Raw genomic sequence first — 13,555 nt, 5'->3', positions numbered from 1 at the left:
ATGCTGAATATTCAGCTTTTGCCAACAAAGGAATAATTGTTCACAACAGGACTGTCTTTACTGCATTTTTGATCAAATAAATGCAGCTTTGGTGAGCAGAGACTTCTTTCAACTTACCGACCCTAAAATTTGAACAGTAGTGTACAGGGGTTGGACAAAAAAAACTGAAACACCTGGTTTTACTACACAATAATTTGTTAGAATGGTGAGGGCCTCATTTCGCATCCAAATACAGCACCAATTGACAGATAGAAGTCCTTCACAGTGACCAGAGGGATTATGAGGCGTTCCTCTTCCAGAACAGTGTCCAGGTCACTATATGATGCTGGTGGACTCGCTCCTCCAAAACACCTCAATAATATTCAGATCTGGTGACTGTGCAGACCGTGGGAGATGTTCAACGTCACTTTCATCTTCATCAAACCCTTCTGTCACAAGTCTTGCTGTGTGTGTTAGTGCATGATCATGCTGATACACGGTTTGAGCATCAGGTGCTCATGATCCTCCAGAAGGGTTTGGTAGTCCTCGGCAGTGTCGTGTCCATCAAATACAATCAGGATTGTCATGATATTGGAGCTCAAACCATCACTGATCCACCCGTGCTTCACTCTGAAGATTGGCCGCCAGGCATATAGATGTGAAACCTCCAACATTGGCCAGTGTTTCAGTTTCATTGTCCAACCCCTGTATATATACAGCAGTTTAAATAAATGCAAATATTTATTGTTATTGACTGGTGACGATGTTCTAATAATGGCTGAATGACGTATGATTATCATCTGTCTGATATATTGGTCTCAGTCATACAGTATATCGATCGATCACCAGAATGCAGGTTTGGCAGATTGACAGCTTGAGGAGTTCATTTTATTACTCCTGTGTTTTATTGACTGGCTGCCTTACTGCACTGTTACATTCCACAGTGGCCCGTTGAAGCTGTATAAGTGTACAGCTTCAGCGTGTTAAACTAAACAAAGCTCACCACCACAGGTAAACTATTCCTGTCTGTCTTCCATTGCTGAGTCTCCGCTGCATCAGAGCGGTATCTAATTATAATACATATCACATCTTTTTGTGTGGTTGACAATCTTTTGCAGTTGCCTTTGATAGAGCCTGTTTTGTTCCTGCCAACAGTTTGACGAAAGGGGATTAACAAAAGTGATGCCTTTTTGCACTAATGTCAACAAGTGCTTTTATTCCAGCGAGTGAGCCGACACAGAGGCTTTTAGTAACCAGCAAAAAGCCTTGGATAAAAAACTGACCCAGTACGTCTTAAAAAACGAACAGAAGCTGTCTGCCTTGCGGTACTTAACCAAACACACCACTCGCACACGTAGTTTGTGCATGAACAGGAATTGCTGTGAGCTCCATGTTTCCCCCTAGTTCAAAGATGTGCCTTGTATAATCTGGAACGGCTCCTTTCTTTCATTAGATTGGAGGGATGACAATATTGCATGCAGTGCGCTGGGACTTCAGCAGAGCCTTGAGCAAAGAGCTTTAATTCATCTGTTTTCTGAGGGGAGAAATGACAATCGGCAGGAGGAACGAGGAGGAGATAAAGCGTTTGAGATGGACTGAGTCTGACAGGAAGTCTTTGGAGGGGCCTTGTGTTCTGTGAAGTAGATTTGTATGTCTCTTCTAGTAGGTAAAGATGCATCACTACTTTTGAAGCAGGTGAGAGTTCCTCAAAAGCAAGAAGTGAAACATCAAATGGCAAGGAGCACTTTGATGCAGAATCAGGGCATTCATCATCAACACATGATGAAGAAGTTGACAGCTGTCAAGTTTAGATTCAAACATACGCCTGAAATGCTTAGACAGACTGTGTGTGTGTGTGTTTTGAGCACTTACTCTGTTAATACTATTCCATTCCTTTTAAGCCCTTTGGATTATTTAGATAAATACCATGATACATGGATATGTGTAATAGTGTGTGTAAACCCGACTCCCCTGTCCTGCGCCCTTGTTAGTGTCCGAGCGGGCCTCGAACCCTGGTCTCTGGCGTGAGAGTCGGGCGCTCTAACAGGAAGGCTAAAGACTGCAGCCTCTAGGGTCTTTCGCTAGGGCACCTATTGAGATCAGAGGAGTGAGGTTTACTTGCAAAGCAACTGATAACTGGCCTCCGTTACACTCACCCCCCTAAACCTCACTCTCATCCGGGTCACGGCACCAATGTAACCCCTCCACCCGGGTCCTACTCGATCCACTCCGAGCAGGCCTCGAACCCGGGTCTCCGGCATGAGAGTCGGGCGCTCTAACAAGGAGGCTAAAGACTGCAGCCACTAACGTCTGTCGCTAGAGCGCCTATTGAGATCAGAGGAGTGAGGTTTACTAGCAACTACTAGCTGGCCTCCGTTACATTATCCCATCCTCCCTCCACGCTGGAGACCCGGGTTCGAATCCCACTCGGAGCAAGCCGAGCAGGACTGGTTATATTTGGTGCCAGAAGCCGGATGGGGGTTAGGTGTAAACCTCACTCCCCTGGCCTCAAGAGGCACGCTAGAGGCTGCGGTTTTTAGCGTCCTTGTTCGTGCGCCCACCTCCCACGCCGCAGCGGGTTGAGTAGGACTGGTTGCATATGTTCCATGGTAACAAGTGATTACAATGTTCAAGTACCATGGTATTACAATTTGATAATAGAGTGCCGAAGTTACGACGTCACTCTGTAGGCCAAAACACTTGTGTTAGCATTTTAGCACTACCTGTTCCCTCGCTCTAAATTCTATGGGTTTTTTTAAAGGGGTTTTGCTAAATCACCTGAAATAAGGTCTTTGGTGAACAAAGCCTCTAAATATTTTCATGTTTTGATCTACGACATAAAACACAGTGTTATAACTTGCTTGTGGTTTTTTAAACTTTATTGTGTCTGCTTGTGTTTTTAAAAAACTTTATATAGGCTTCAAAATGTATAAATTTTGGATTAACTTGTAAAGATTATCTTGATAGACAAAACATGTAAGGGTCACAACTCTTTGTTAAACACTTTTTTCAAAAGTCTATGGCGAAAATGCATATAGCTTTTCGATCGAGGAAACCCATGTGCTTCCGTGTTGTCCTACAAAGTGATGTCATCACTTTGGCACTCTATATCAATCTATTAACCTGTTAATATACCTGTTTATATAGGGGTATAAAAACACATTCAGACCCACACTTAAGAAAGTGTATATAATATTCATGTTTTTACACATGAATAGGCTGCGCCAAATCGTCAGCTTAATCTTGATTGTTTTGGCTTGTTTTGGCCTAAAAGTTTTGGATACTAAGACATTTCCAGAATGCATTGCAATGAGCACAGTGAAGTTTTTAAAAATATATATAATCAGATTAGAAGCACCTTTGAAAACAGAAAGAAAAACTTGAGAGCATGTTACCGTCAGCTTTATTGCTCTTTGCTCGAGCTTGGCAGATAAAATTATTAGAGCATGTCGAGGTGGGATTTTCCACGTGGGCTTCATACGGGCTGAAATGACCTAGTGGCCTACTGGGAGCCCAAAACCAGGAATCCTTAAGCAGCGTGAACAGACTGTGATCTACCGCCCTCTGAGCCAGAGAAAGAAGGAGAGAGAGAGAAAATTATGCTGCTTCTTTCTATAAAGGAAAGTGAAAGACACAGACCTTGGAAAGGAGATGTGAGATTTTCTGGATTTTGGTGGGGTGTTTACTGGGTGTAGGGTGTAGCATAAAGAGAATACCTGATTTATTGAATGCTAGGAGCTCTTGCAGCTGTACTTTAATGACCCGACCTGGGGATACATCATGCGCACCTCGTGCTCTGTGTCTGACACTCATGAAAACAGCTTGACTGGAGGGCTTAAGTCCTCAAAAACCCATTGTGGGTTTTTTTGACAGCTGCTTCAGTGTGTGTGTGTGGTTGTGTGTCTAATGTCTGTGTTTGTGTGTCCCAAATTCTGTCTCGCTCCGAATGCGTAGCCCCTTAAACATCCTGTTGATTTGAAACCTGACACTCGTTTCTTCTTTATCTGTATGTGGGGGGATTACCGTCCTGTCCAGATAGACACCATTCGCTGTCAGTGTGACGCTGTTTTGATTTATCACGGCTCGTCTGAAATCGCAATGCCGTGCTTTGTGATATGACTGTCATGTCACGGATCCAGCATGGTGTTTTTTGTGTTGATGAATGCATAAGTGCTAAGTTCAAATGAGCCCTTTCTGACTTCTCTCAGACATAAAAATATGGACACTGCAAAGCAGCTCATATAAAAAGTGGCAGGAACAGCTATTGTGTATGTGTAGACATTCACAGACACCAATTTAGTTTAATTAATGTCCACATGAATACTTTGCCATTTTTAACAGCGCATTTGTCAGTTCTACAACAGAACTGACAGACATAATTATTGATTTCAACCCTAAACCGAAAGCAATTGTAGACATAAACACAATACTGAGGCATCTGAATAAACAGACATAAACAACTCAAAGAAAATAATCAATTTTTTTCTCTGCTTTATTTAGAATCCCCCCTTCCCGCATGTTGAAGCTTATATTTTAGTAATTGTTCAACCAAATGTCACAGTACTACTTGTCGTCAGAGATGTATAAAGTACTAGAAACCCGGACTTGAGTAAAAGTACAAGTGCTCGATCACAAAAGTGACTTGAGTAGAAGTTGAAGTGCTCTTTAAGCACCACACTTAAGTAGAAGTACTAAAGTATTCAACATTTTTTGTACTTAAGAATTGCAAGTAGTTTATTTTAAAATTCACTACTTAAGTACTAAAGTAAAAGTACCAATATTGTGTCATGTAATTATTAAAGAAAGCAGTCAAAAGTTTGAACTAGCAATCAAATAAGGCGCTTTGGCGATCCCGCCAAAGCGCCTTATTTGATTGCTAGTTCAATAAACAGCTTTGGTTCAACAATAGCTTTGGTGGCCGCCAAAAAATGTCATTGCAGGACAACCCCTGCATTAGTTGTCAATGTGTGTGTCAATCAATACCATTACCCTGGCGTGTGATTTAGGCAGCACGAAAGCCAACTTGCAACGAATGATTCGTAAAAATTTTATAATTGTAACGAGTAACTGGCAGAACATTAAAAAAATATCGAACTAAAAGTATTAAATTCATCGAAAATATCTACTGAAGTAAAAGTAGAAGTATGAGAAAAAAACAATACTCTAGTAGAGTACAGATACAGCATTTTAGTACTTAAGTACAGTACTTAAGTAGTTCTACTTCGTTACTATACATCTCTGCTTGTCGTAGTCCGTCTCATGTGAATAATCCTTCCATGTGTCTGATGGTTTGTGATGTATGAAGCTCATATGTCATATAAATATTTCTCCTGTCAGAGTTGCGTCAACCCATCACGCACTGGATGGGATATGCTTCATGAAAAGATTGTTAATGATGTTATTTTAGCTGCCAGACACGATTCCAGAGCAAGCACGAATCCAGCCATTATGCACAACCACCACTACGCACAGTAGCTGACATGCCACAATAAAGCCATGGTTGTCTATTGCTCAGTGTGTTTAACTCACTATAGTCTTTGGGAAATGGTCCAACCTTACCTGAAGCCTTTTAGCACTCTGCCTACTTTCAAAACAAGGTCTTGACAGATCATATTGATTGTGGGTTTAACTACTTAGTTACTCACAGAACTCTGAGACAAAGAGGTACAATTGACTGAATGAAACACACCTGAATGAATGGGTTCCAATGCAGATATATTTAACAAGCTGCAAAATAACTCTAAAAACTCTATTCAGATTCTTTATTTGCGAAAAAGCTGTTAACAGACTCCATGCAAGAATTATGTAACAGCATTTCAAATGTCTGAATCTATAGTTGATTCCTAGAATCATGCTCTGTTCACTTGCTATACCTTCACTGAGCTTTTGTGTGGACACCATTGGAGACACTGACAGAAGACTAGTTTCTTGAACTGGCCTCTTTCTCGAGTGCAGAGGAAGATGTGCCTATATTGCCTCGGGTCATGAGAGAGCTAGTGGACCCTTTTTTGGATTGACAACCCCTGCATCTCACTAAGGATTTCACATTTCTTGTGAGCCCGTCTAATCTCTACCCATTGAAACCCCATTCATACCTTTAGTACATGCATGAATGTTCCTCCCTGGTGGCTAATTATGTACTTTATCATAAATGCATGGGAGTAATTGTTACCATTTGTAAGGGAACTGCCTCTTGCTCCTTGTAAGGACTTGCTATCTGTTTTTTCTAAAAGGTGTAGCCCAGACATAGGATTCTTGGCACTGTTTAATTTAGCATAATATAATTTAGTATCTCATTATTGAATTTCAATATTTTAAACGTCATTTATCCTGCTTCTTCCCACCCCAGTCACAAGGCCTCATGGGTCAAGCAGAGCCGAGCGAATGGTCTTCAGACACCACCATCTCCAGAGTGTCCATAACTCCCTCTAGACAGAGAAGTCAGGTTCAGGTTGGCCAGGCTGTGCCCTCTTCCTCCGACCATCCCAGTTCAGCTGCGGCATCTTTCTTCATCAGGTAAGAAAACACATTTACCATAAATCACTTAATGGATCCTGAAACATCTGTATATAGCAATGGATTATTATTAAAGGGGTGGTTTTAATGCCATTTTCACAAGATGTAAAATACGTCTTTGATATCCCCAGAGTGTGTATGTGAAGTCTTAGTTCTAAATAGCCCACAGATATTTTTATATAGCATGTTAAAATTGTCACCTTTTGAGGGTGAGCAAAAACGCACCGTTTTTGTGTCTGTCCCTTTAAATGCAAATGAGCTGCTGCTCCCGACACAGAGGGCGGAGCTTCAAGAGCTCCTGTGTGTTAGCAGCTCTGATTACCTCTATTAGACGCACACTAACAAAAAGTCAGACAATGATGGAGAGACTCAAAAAGAATTGACAACATGTAGAACGCAACAGGCCACTTACCCAGGAGGAATGTCGTGTAGTCTCTACCAGCTGTTTGTTGTAGTCTAGTCTTAAAAAGCTATTTCTTTAAATACCTCCTTTAGCGTTGTAACTTTGCAGATGTTGTTTATGCTCAAACAGCGACATTATTTAAATTTAGAAAAGTGAAATCATAATCAATCACCCCTTTAAAGGTACACTATGTAACTTTATTTGTTCAAAATTGACTAAATTGAAATGATGAGTCAACACATCAGTTCTTCTTCCAAAACGTTTTTGACTTACCATGACGTTTTGACTTATTCTGATTCACTATGGTAAGCCTATTATAAGTGTTTATATTTTAGACCAAGCGGAATAATTTTTGCGTGACTTTGTGTTTATACGTCACTCGCCCGTGCCTCCCTCGTCATATCCATAAATAGAAAAAAGTTGCTCCGGCTACTGACACGGGTATGGTGTGGGAGTGGGATAGGTGAGTTGTCGCAACAAGCGAGAAAGGTTGACGTGGAGTCGCTAAATCTCCAACCTCCGGGGAATCACCCGTTTTAAAAGCGGAAAAGAGAATGTGACAGAGCTCGTAATAAAACAAGAATCAACATGGGCTTTGCTTTACGGAGATGATGAGAACTGAGGAGTTTTAAAATGTTGTAAAAGCAACATAGAGATGGTGTTTTTATTACTCAACAAGTCAGTAAATATTTTATTTAACAGATAAATTGCCATATATAGCTCTCTAACAGAGTTAGACAATGTTCTTTGGCAAAATGCACGCAGTTTTCTTTTTAACCTCTAGAGGGCCGAAAGTTACTGCACATAGTCTACCTTTAACTAAATACTTCTGGATTTTTACTTTTAGAATATAATGTCAAGGATATAGATTTTGGACTTGGTATAATGTGGTGTATTATGCTTTGGCATAGTAGCTATAGACTGGCAAACCGAGGGGCTGCTTTCTTAAGATAGGCATCTAACCCTAGGTTGCTTCAGAAGAATTGTCCCTGTAGTAAGTGTACTTAAAGTTGCTTTGGATTGAAGTGTCTACTAAAGCACTGCTTGACCTCAACGATGTAGGAACAGTCTTTTATCAGAGTATTCTCAATTCCACTGGTATGTGGAAAGGAGTTGTGACAGGAATGCTTCTGGAATGCTCCTGGAAAACACATTTGACATTATTTCTCAAGCCAAGTGACTGCATGGGATTTTAAAGAGTGTTCAGGGGCCTCTCCCTTTGTGGAGAATGAGGGCTGCCCAGTTTTTAGATCCGCTTTGGATACTGCCACCTGCCCGAGCACTTCCAGGTCATTCTGAGACAACGGGCAGATGTGACCCCATGTAGGACAAGGTTAATTTTTGCAGTCTGATTAATAATTGCTGGTCTGTTTTCTTTGGAGTTGATCTCAAAAGAAGCGGATAGCAGGGAGGCTGTTGCGTCACAGAAAGAGAAAGATGAGGAAGAGAGAGAGAGAAAATAGATTTGTTTTGGCCTCTTAATTTAAACTCCTGGGTGGATGAACAGAAGAAGTAGGAAATCATGTTAGGTACCACCTCTTATTTCATTGCAAAAATAGTAGTGCCTGCCAAGAATTTTATTGTTATGGTTAGGAATGAGGTCAGTTATCATTTTGGACACCCTTTTATCCTTGGAATACTGGTTTCAAGACTTTTGCTAATAACAGCCACTAGTATTCTAACTGTCATTAAAGTAACCAAACACAGAGAAATGTAATAACTGCACTAGATCAGGGACTGTATATGGCATAGACAATCCACTCATACATGCATGAGTGGTAAAAATCCTCTAATTCTCAATATTCTCAATCTGTTGAGTGTTTTGAGATACTTTGACTAGTTGCGGTCTGACATAAGTTTGCATCTATGTTAGTTTTCTATAAGAAGTCAGGCTAGTTGCATGTTTTAATGTTTTAAATAAAGTCTAGATATTTACCAAGATTTTCAGATACCTTTCACCTCAAAGATGTTTGACCTGATGCAGAATAAGGCCGTGTGTCCACCAAAGCGTTTTCCCACACGCTTGGCGTATGTTTTCAATTGTTTTAAATGGGAGCGCCACGTTTTTTAAACGCCATGAGAGTACCGAGGCGCTGAGCGTTTTTTTTTTCACGCTGAAGCGCCGAGCGCCCGGTGTTTTTACTGGTCGCTGGGAGTTGAAAAATGTTCAACTTTGGATCAAACGCAGCGCTCATCACTGTCACTTTTTACCCAGCCGTCCAATCACAGTAGAGGAGGGGCGGGACTAATACCACACCGACCAACTGTCAACATTCAAACTGCTGCAGATATTCTGTATCATAGCAACGAAACGTCTCAACGGAAAAAACGCCCAATGCATGGCGTCTTCAGCAGAGGGTCTAGCATTTTCAGCTGTCTAAAAATGCTTTGGTGGACACACGGCCACCAAAAAATAAAAAAATTATGAGTTGCATCCTCTAAATTAGTCATTATCAAACATTATCAAACATTTAAATGAAGAGCTTGTAGTGAACATCCAGATCTGCAGTTATTCCTCTAGTGTGCACTGGGCCTTTAAACTGCTTGTACAACAAGCATGAGGCTGGATCCTCTTGTAAGTCAAATGTTAATTAGAGTGCAATTAGAGTTGCACAGCGGAGAGGAGAGCAACGGGGGACAAAGTAAATCTGTTCCCAGTCATCCATTCAGTGTTATGATCTTATCCATTTAATTCCAAAACTTTTAAAATCAAATTTCAGAACAGCAGTGATCAGTATCCATCTTTAACCACCTCTGAATATGGTTTTGGTGATCTAATCACAATGTTTCTTGGGTGTACTTAATGTACACCTGGCTTTAACTGCTTATCTTTGTGTTATGTTAGTTCTTCTTGAGGCCAAAATGTTGCCTTACAATATCAGTATTTCAACTTTCATGCTACTGCCACAGTCCTTTTGTAAGGCATCTTTGGCTATAGTAAAGTGATTTAACCTTCTTTTATTCAGACAGTACACTCTCAGAAAAAAAGGTACAAAAGCTGTCACTGGGGCTGTACCTTTTCAAAAGGTACACTTTTGTACCCAAAGGCTGCATATTGGTACCTTAGTGGTACACATTAGCACCTAAAATGTACACATTGACACCTAAAATGTACATATTAGTACCTAAAATGTACATATTAACACCTAAAATGGACATATTAGCTCATGAAATGGGCATATTAGCACCTAAAATGTACATATTAACACTTAAAATGTACATATTACCACCTAAAATGGGCATATTAGCTCATGAAATGAGCATATTAGCACCTAAAATGTACATATTAACACTTAAAATGTACATATTAGTACCTAAATTGGACATATTAGCTCCTGAAATGGACATAATAGCACCTAAAATGTACATTTTATAAACACTTAAAATGTACTTATTAGCACCTAAAATGTACATATTAACAGCTAAAATGGACATATTAGCACCTGAAATGGACATATTAGCACCTGAAACGGACATATTAGCACTTAAAATGTACATATTAACAACTACAATGTACTTATTAGCACATAAAATGTACATATTACCCCCTAAAATGTACATATTAGCACCTAAATGTACATATTAACACTTAAAATGTTCATATTAGCTCCTGAAATGGACATTAGCTCCTGAAATGGACATATTAGCACCTAAAATGTACATATTAACACTTAAAATGTACATATATTAGCACCTAAAATGTACATATTAACACCTAAAATTTACTTATTAGAACCTAAAATGTACATATTAACACCTAAAATGTACATATTAGCACTTAAATTTTACATATTACATAAAATGTACATATTAGCACCTAAAATGGACAAAAGTTTACCTTTTGAAAAGGTACAGCCCCAGTGACAGCTTTTGTACCTTTTTTTCTGAGAGTGTACTGTATTTATTAGTGAGTATCTATTGAGAAAATAGAAGCGGACGAGGAGTAGATGCATGGCTGAGAAGTTGACGTTTCCCTAACCCCCATTCTCGGCATATGCTCCAGAGTGATGGAGCATATTATTAATGTATTGACATACTGACTGACTCCTGTAATGAATACAGACACAGGGACCAAAGAGATTCCCAGAGCTTTAGGATGCCTTGTCACACTCAACAGCCTGGCGTGCTCGGCTATTCCAACTCAGTGCTCCGTGAGATGAAATGGTACTGAGCATCGTGTGCAGGGTCATGTGAATGAATCATCTGAGCTTTTGCAAGGTGGGAGTTGGGGTAGAACTGATTAAAAGGATATGACTGTTTTAGACGGCCACATGCTCCATTGACTCCAAAGGGGATGAGACAAAGAGAAAGAAAATGAGGTTGAGAGATTTGTCTGTCTAGAGATCAGAGCGACTGTCCATGTGGTTATAAAATGTGCAATGAATGCTAAAAGATGTGGGTCAGATTTACTAAACATGGCGAATTAGTGTGAAAACACAATCCCACAAAAATGCCAATGAGAGTGGAAAGTTCTCTGTGGGATTACTTACAACGTGCAAATTAAAGGTGCAATGTGTACATTTTGAGTATCTATCAACAGAAATGCAATATGACATCCAAAACTGTTTTCAGTGGTGTAAAAAGAACTTGCTAAATAAACCATAATGTTTTTATTACCTTAGAATGAGACATTTATATCTACATAACCGCATGCACACTCTTCTATGAAGGTCGACATATTGTTTGACGTCATGTTTCGACCGTAGCCGACAGCGAACGAACGTCGTCACTACCTTAAAAGAGAAGCAGCAGAAAGCTAGATGTTAGCCATAAACACCGTGAGTAGTGACTTTTCCCTTATTGGTGTAAAATATGAAGTTGGATTGTTTCATGTAACTTAGTTTTTCTCCTTCGCTGTGTTATGGCTGTGCTATGTGGGTATAAATGTGCTGGTTACGTTCGTGAGAGCTGATTAGTACTCGTCATTGACCGAAAACAGTAACGTTACAGGAATCACCAACCTGTCGATCGCGGTCGACAAGTCGATCTTGGAAGCATTTTAAGTCGATCGCGAAGAGTTTTCAAAACCAGAGAAAAAAAGCCTATTCTGTGTAGTAAATGGTGTCCAGGGTATGCGAAGCTGCACGCGCCGTTACAATCATGTAATTTTTGCCACGAGCAACTTTGGGCTCATGCGAACGCATCGAGTTTAAACCATAGACTGTAAAAAGGCTTAAACAAGGCTTTACGCTTTTAACCAGCTCAGCTACAGTAACAGTCTGGCTATTCTCTGCTGTCTCAGACGACGATATGTTTGTCCCATTTTAGCCACCGTACCTTCTTCAAAAGATGCAACTCGCAATCGAACCGCTAGATGTCGCTAAAAAATACACACTGCACCTTTAAAGGACACAGAAGCTGCCAGATCATTTCCATAATGACCAACGCAATCTACCAGCACAAATTAGCGTCTGGTTTAAGTAATGCTTTTTTGGGCGGTAAATAATGGCGCAAATAACAGTAAATTGACGAGGGCAAACCTTAGTAAATCACCTTGCTATATAAATTATATAAATACTATCATCCCATAAATTTAGCATCTGAGAAGGGAAACTCCTACAAATGCAGATCAGCCGCAAAAATAACCCTGTACATGCCTTTTCAGCTCTAATTTTTCACTGCGTGTCTTAAACCCTGACAGTAGTTTTTTTTTTTAACGCCAAAAGAGGGTTTTCATTGGCGCAAGCTGTTAGTAAATCTGGCCCATGTGCGACATGGATTTTAAACTTGCCAAATACAAATCTTTCACTGAAGGTTTAGGTTAGTGGTTCTTTGAACACTGATGTGTATGGGTGACAAGATTGCATACAGAGTATAATGCCTTTAACTGTAACAAATGTATTGTTGAAGGTTGCGAATTTGTGACAAAAGCACTCCTCGGAGAGCTGTGCTTTAGCATGCTAATAGTCTAACAGTACCTGTTACAATGTGTCTACACTGGAAGTGAGTGGTGCATTGTGACGTGACTGTTCCCATTCCTGTCTTATTAGCACTGGGATTTCACTGTCTACAAATTATGCTTATTCACATGCAATATAGACATTGTGTGACGCTGAAGTAGTGCACTTTTAAAGTGCTAACACAGCTCATTATTTGACCACCCAGTCCAAGTTTAGGGTTGCAATTTCAAGGTGTGTTGACGGAGGGTATATGTTTGTACATGCATGTATGCTGGTCAGCATGTAAGAGGCACAGCTGTTTGGTGGTATGTGGACTTGCAGTGGCATTGAACACATTTTTTATGGCCTAGCACTCATTTTTAGTTGCCTGTCCAGGTGAGCTTAAACAGTAATGACTATGATTGAAGTAAACATTCCACTGTAATTACTTAAACAACAATCCAGACTTTCACCAGACAAAGTGCTTTGTTGCGCCGGTATTAGGGAGTAACCATAGAAACAAAGGGAAGTTAATTCATGGGATGTTTATGTTGTGGCTTCAATAAACATCATTGCCAGTTGAAGATAAAAGGAAGGGAGACATTAGCCCACACGAACTACGAATTGACATTCATTCTTGTGACACATCTGAATTGCTTTCCTATGCGCTATAGATGTTCCAACTAGAACTGTACATTTTAACATTTTAAACTATTATTATTTAATCACTGACATAACATCATGTACTTGATGTATTTGTTACCAAATACACAAGTCC

At 40.0% G+C, this 13,555-nt stretch overlaps 1 protein-coding gene across 2 annotated transcripts in view; it reads left to right on the top strand.

The window, feature by feature from the left end:
- kif26ab (kinesin family member 26Ab) overlaps nt 1-13,555 on the top strand; it is a 99,266-nt gene that overhangs the window by 39,165 nt on the left and 46,546 nt on the right. For both annotated transcript variants that reach the window (XM_089120520.1, XM_039667001.2), the window contains exon 4: nt 6,329-6,495. In XM_089120520.1, the coding sequence (XP_088976646.1) occupies nt 6,329-6,495 (167 nt within the window). The remainder of the gene's footprint in view (nt 1-6,328; nt 6,496-13,555) is intronic.

This window comes from Pimephales promelas, chromosome 15 (genome assembly GCF_988280905.1).
Source record: "Pimephales promelas chromosome 15, fPimPro1.hap1.1, whole genome shotgun sequence".
NCBI lineage: Eukaryota > Metazoa > Chordata > Actinopteri > Cypriniformes > Leuciscidae > Pimephales > Pimephales promelas.
This window is presented reverse-complemented; position numbering and strand designations above follow the sequence as displayed.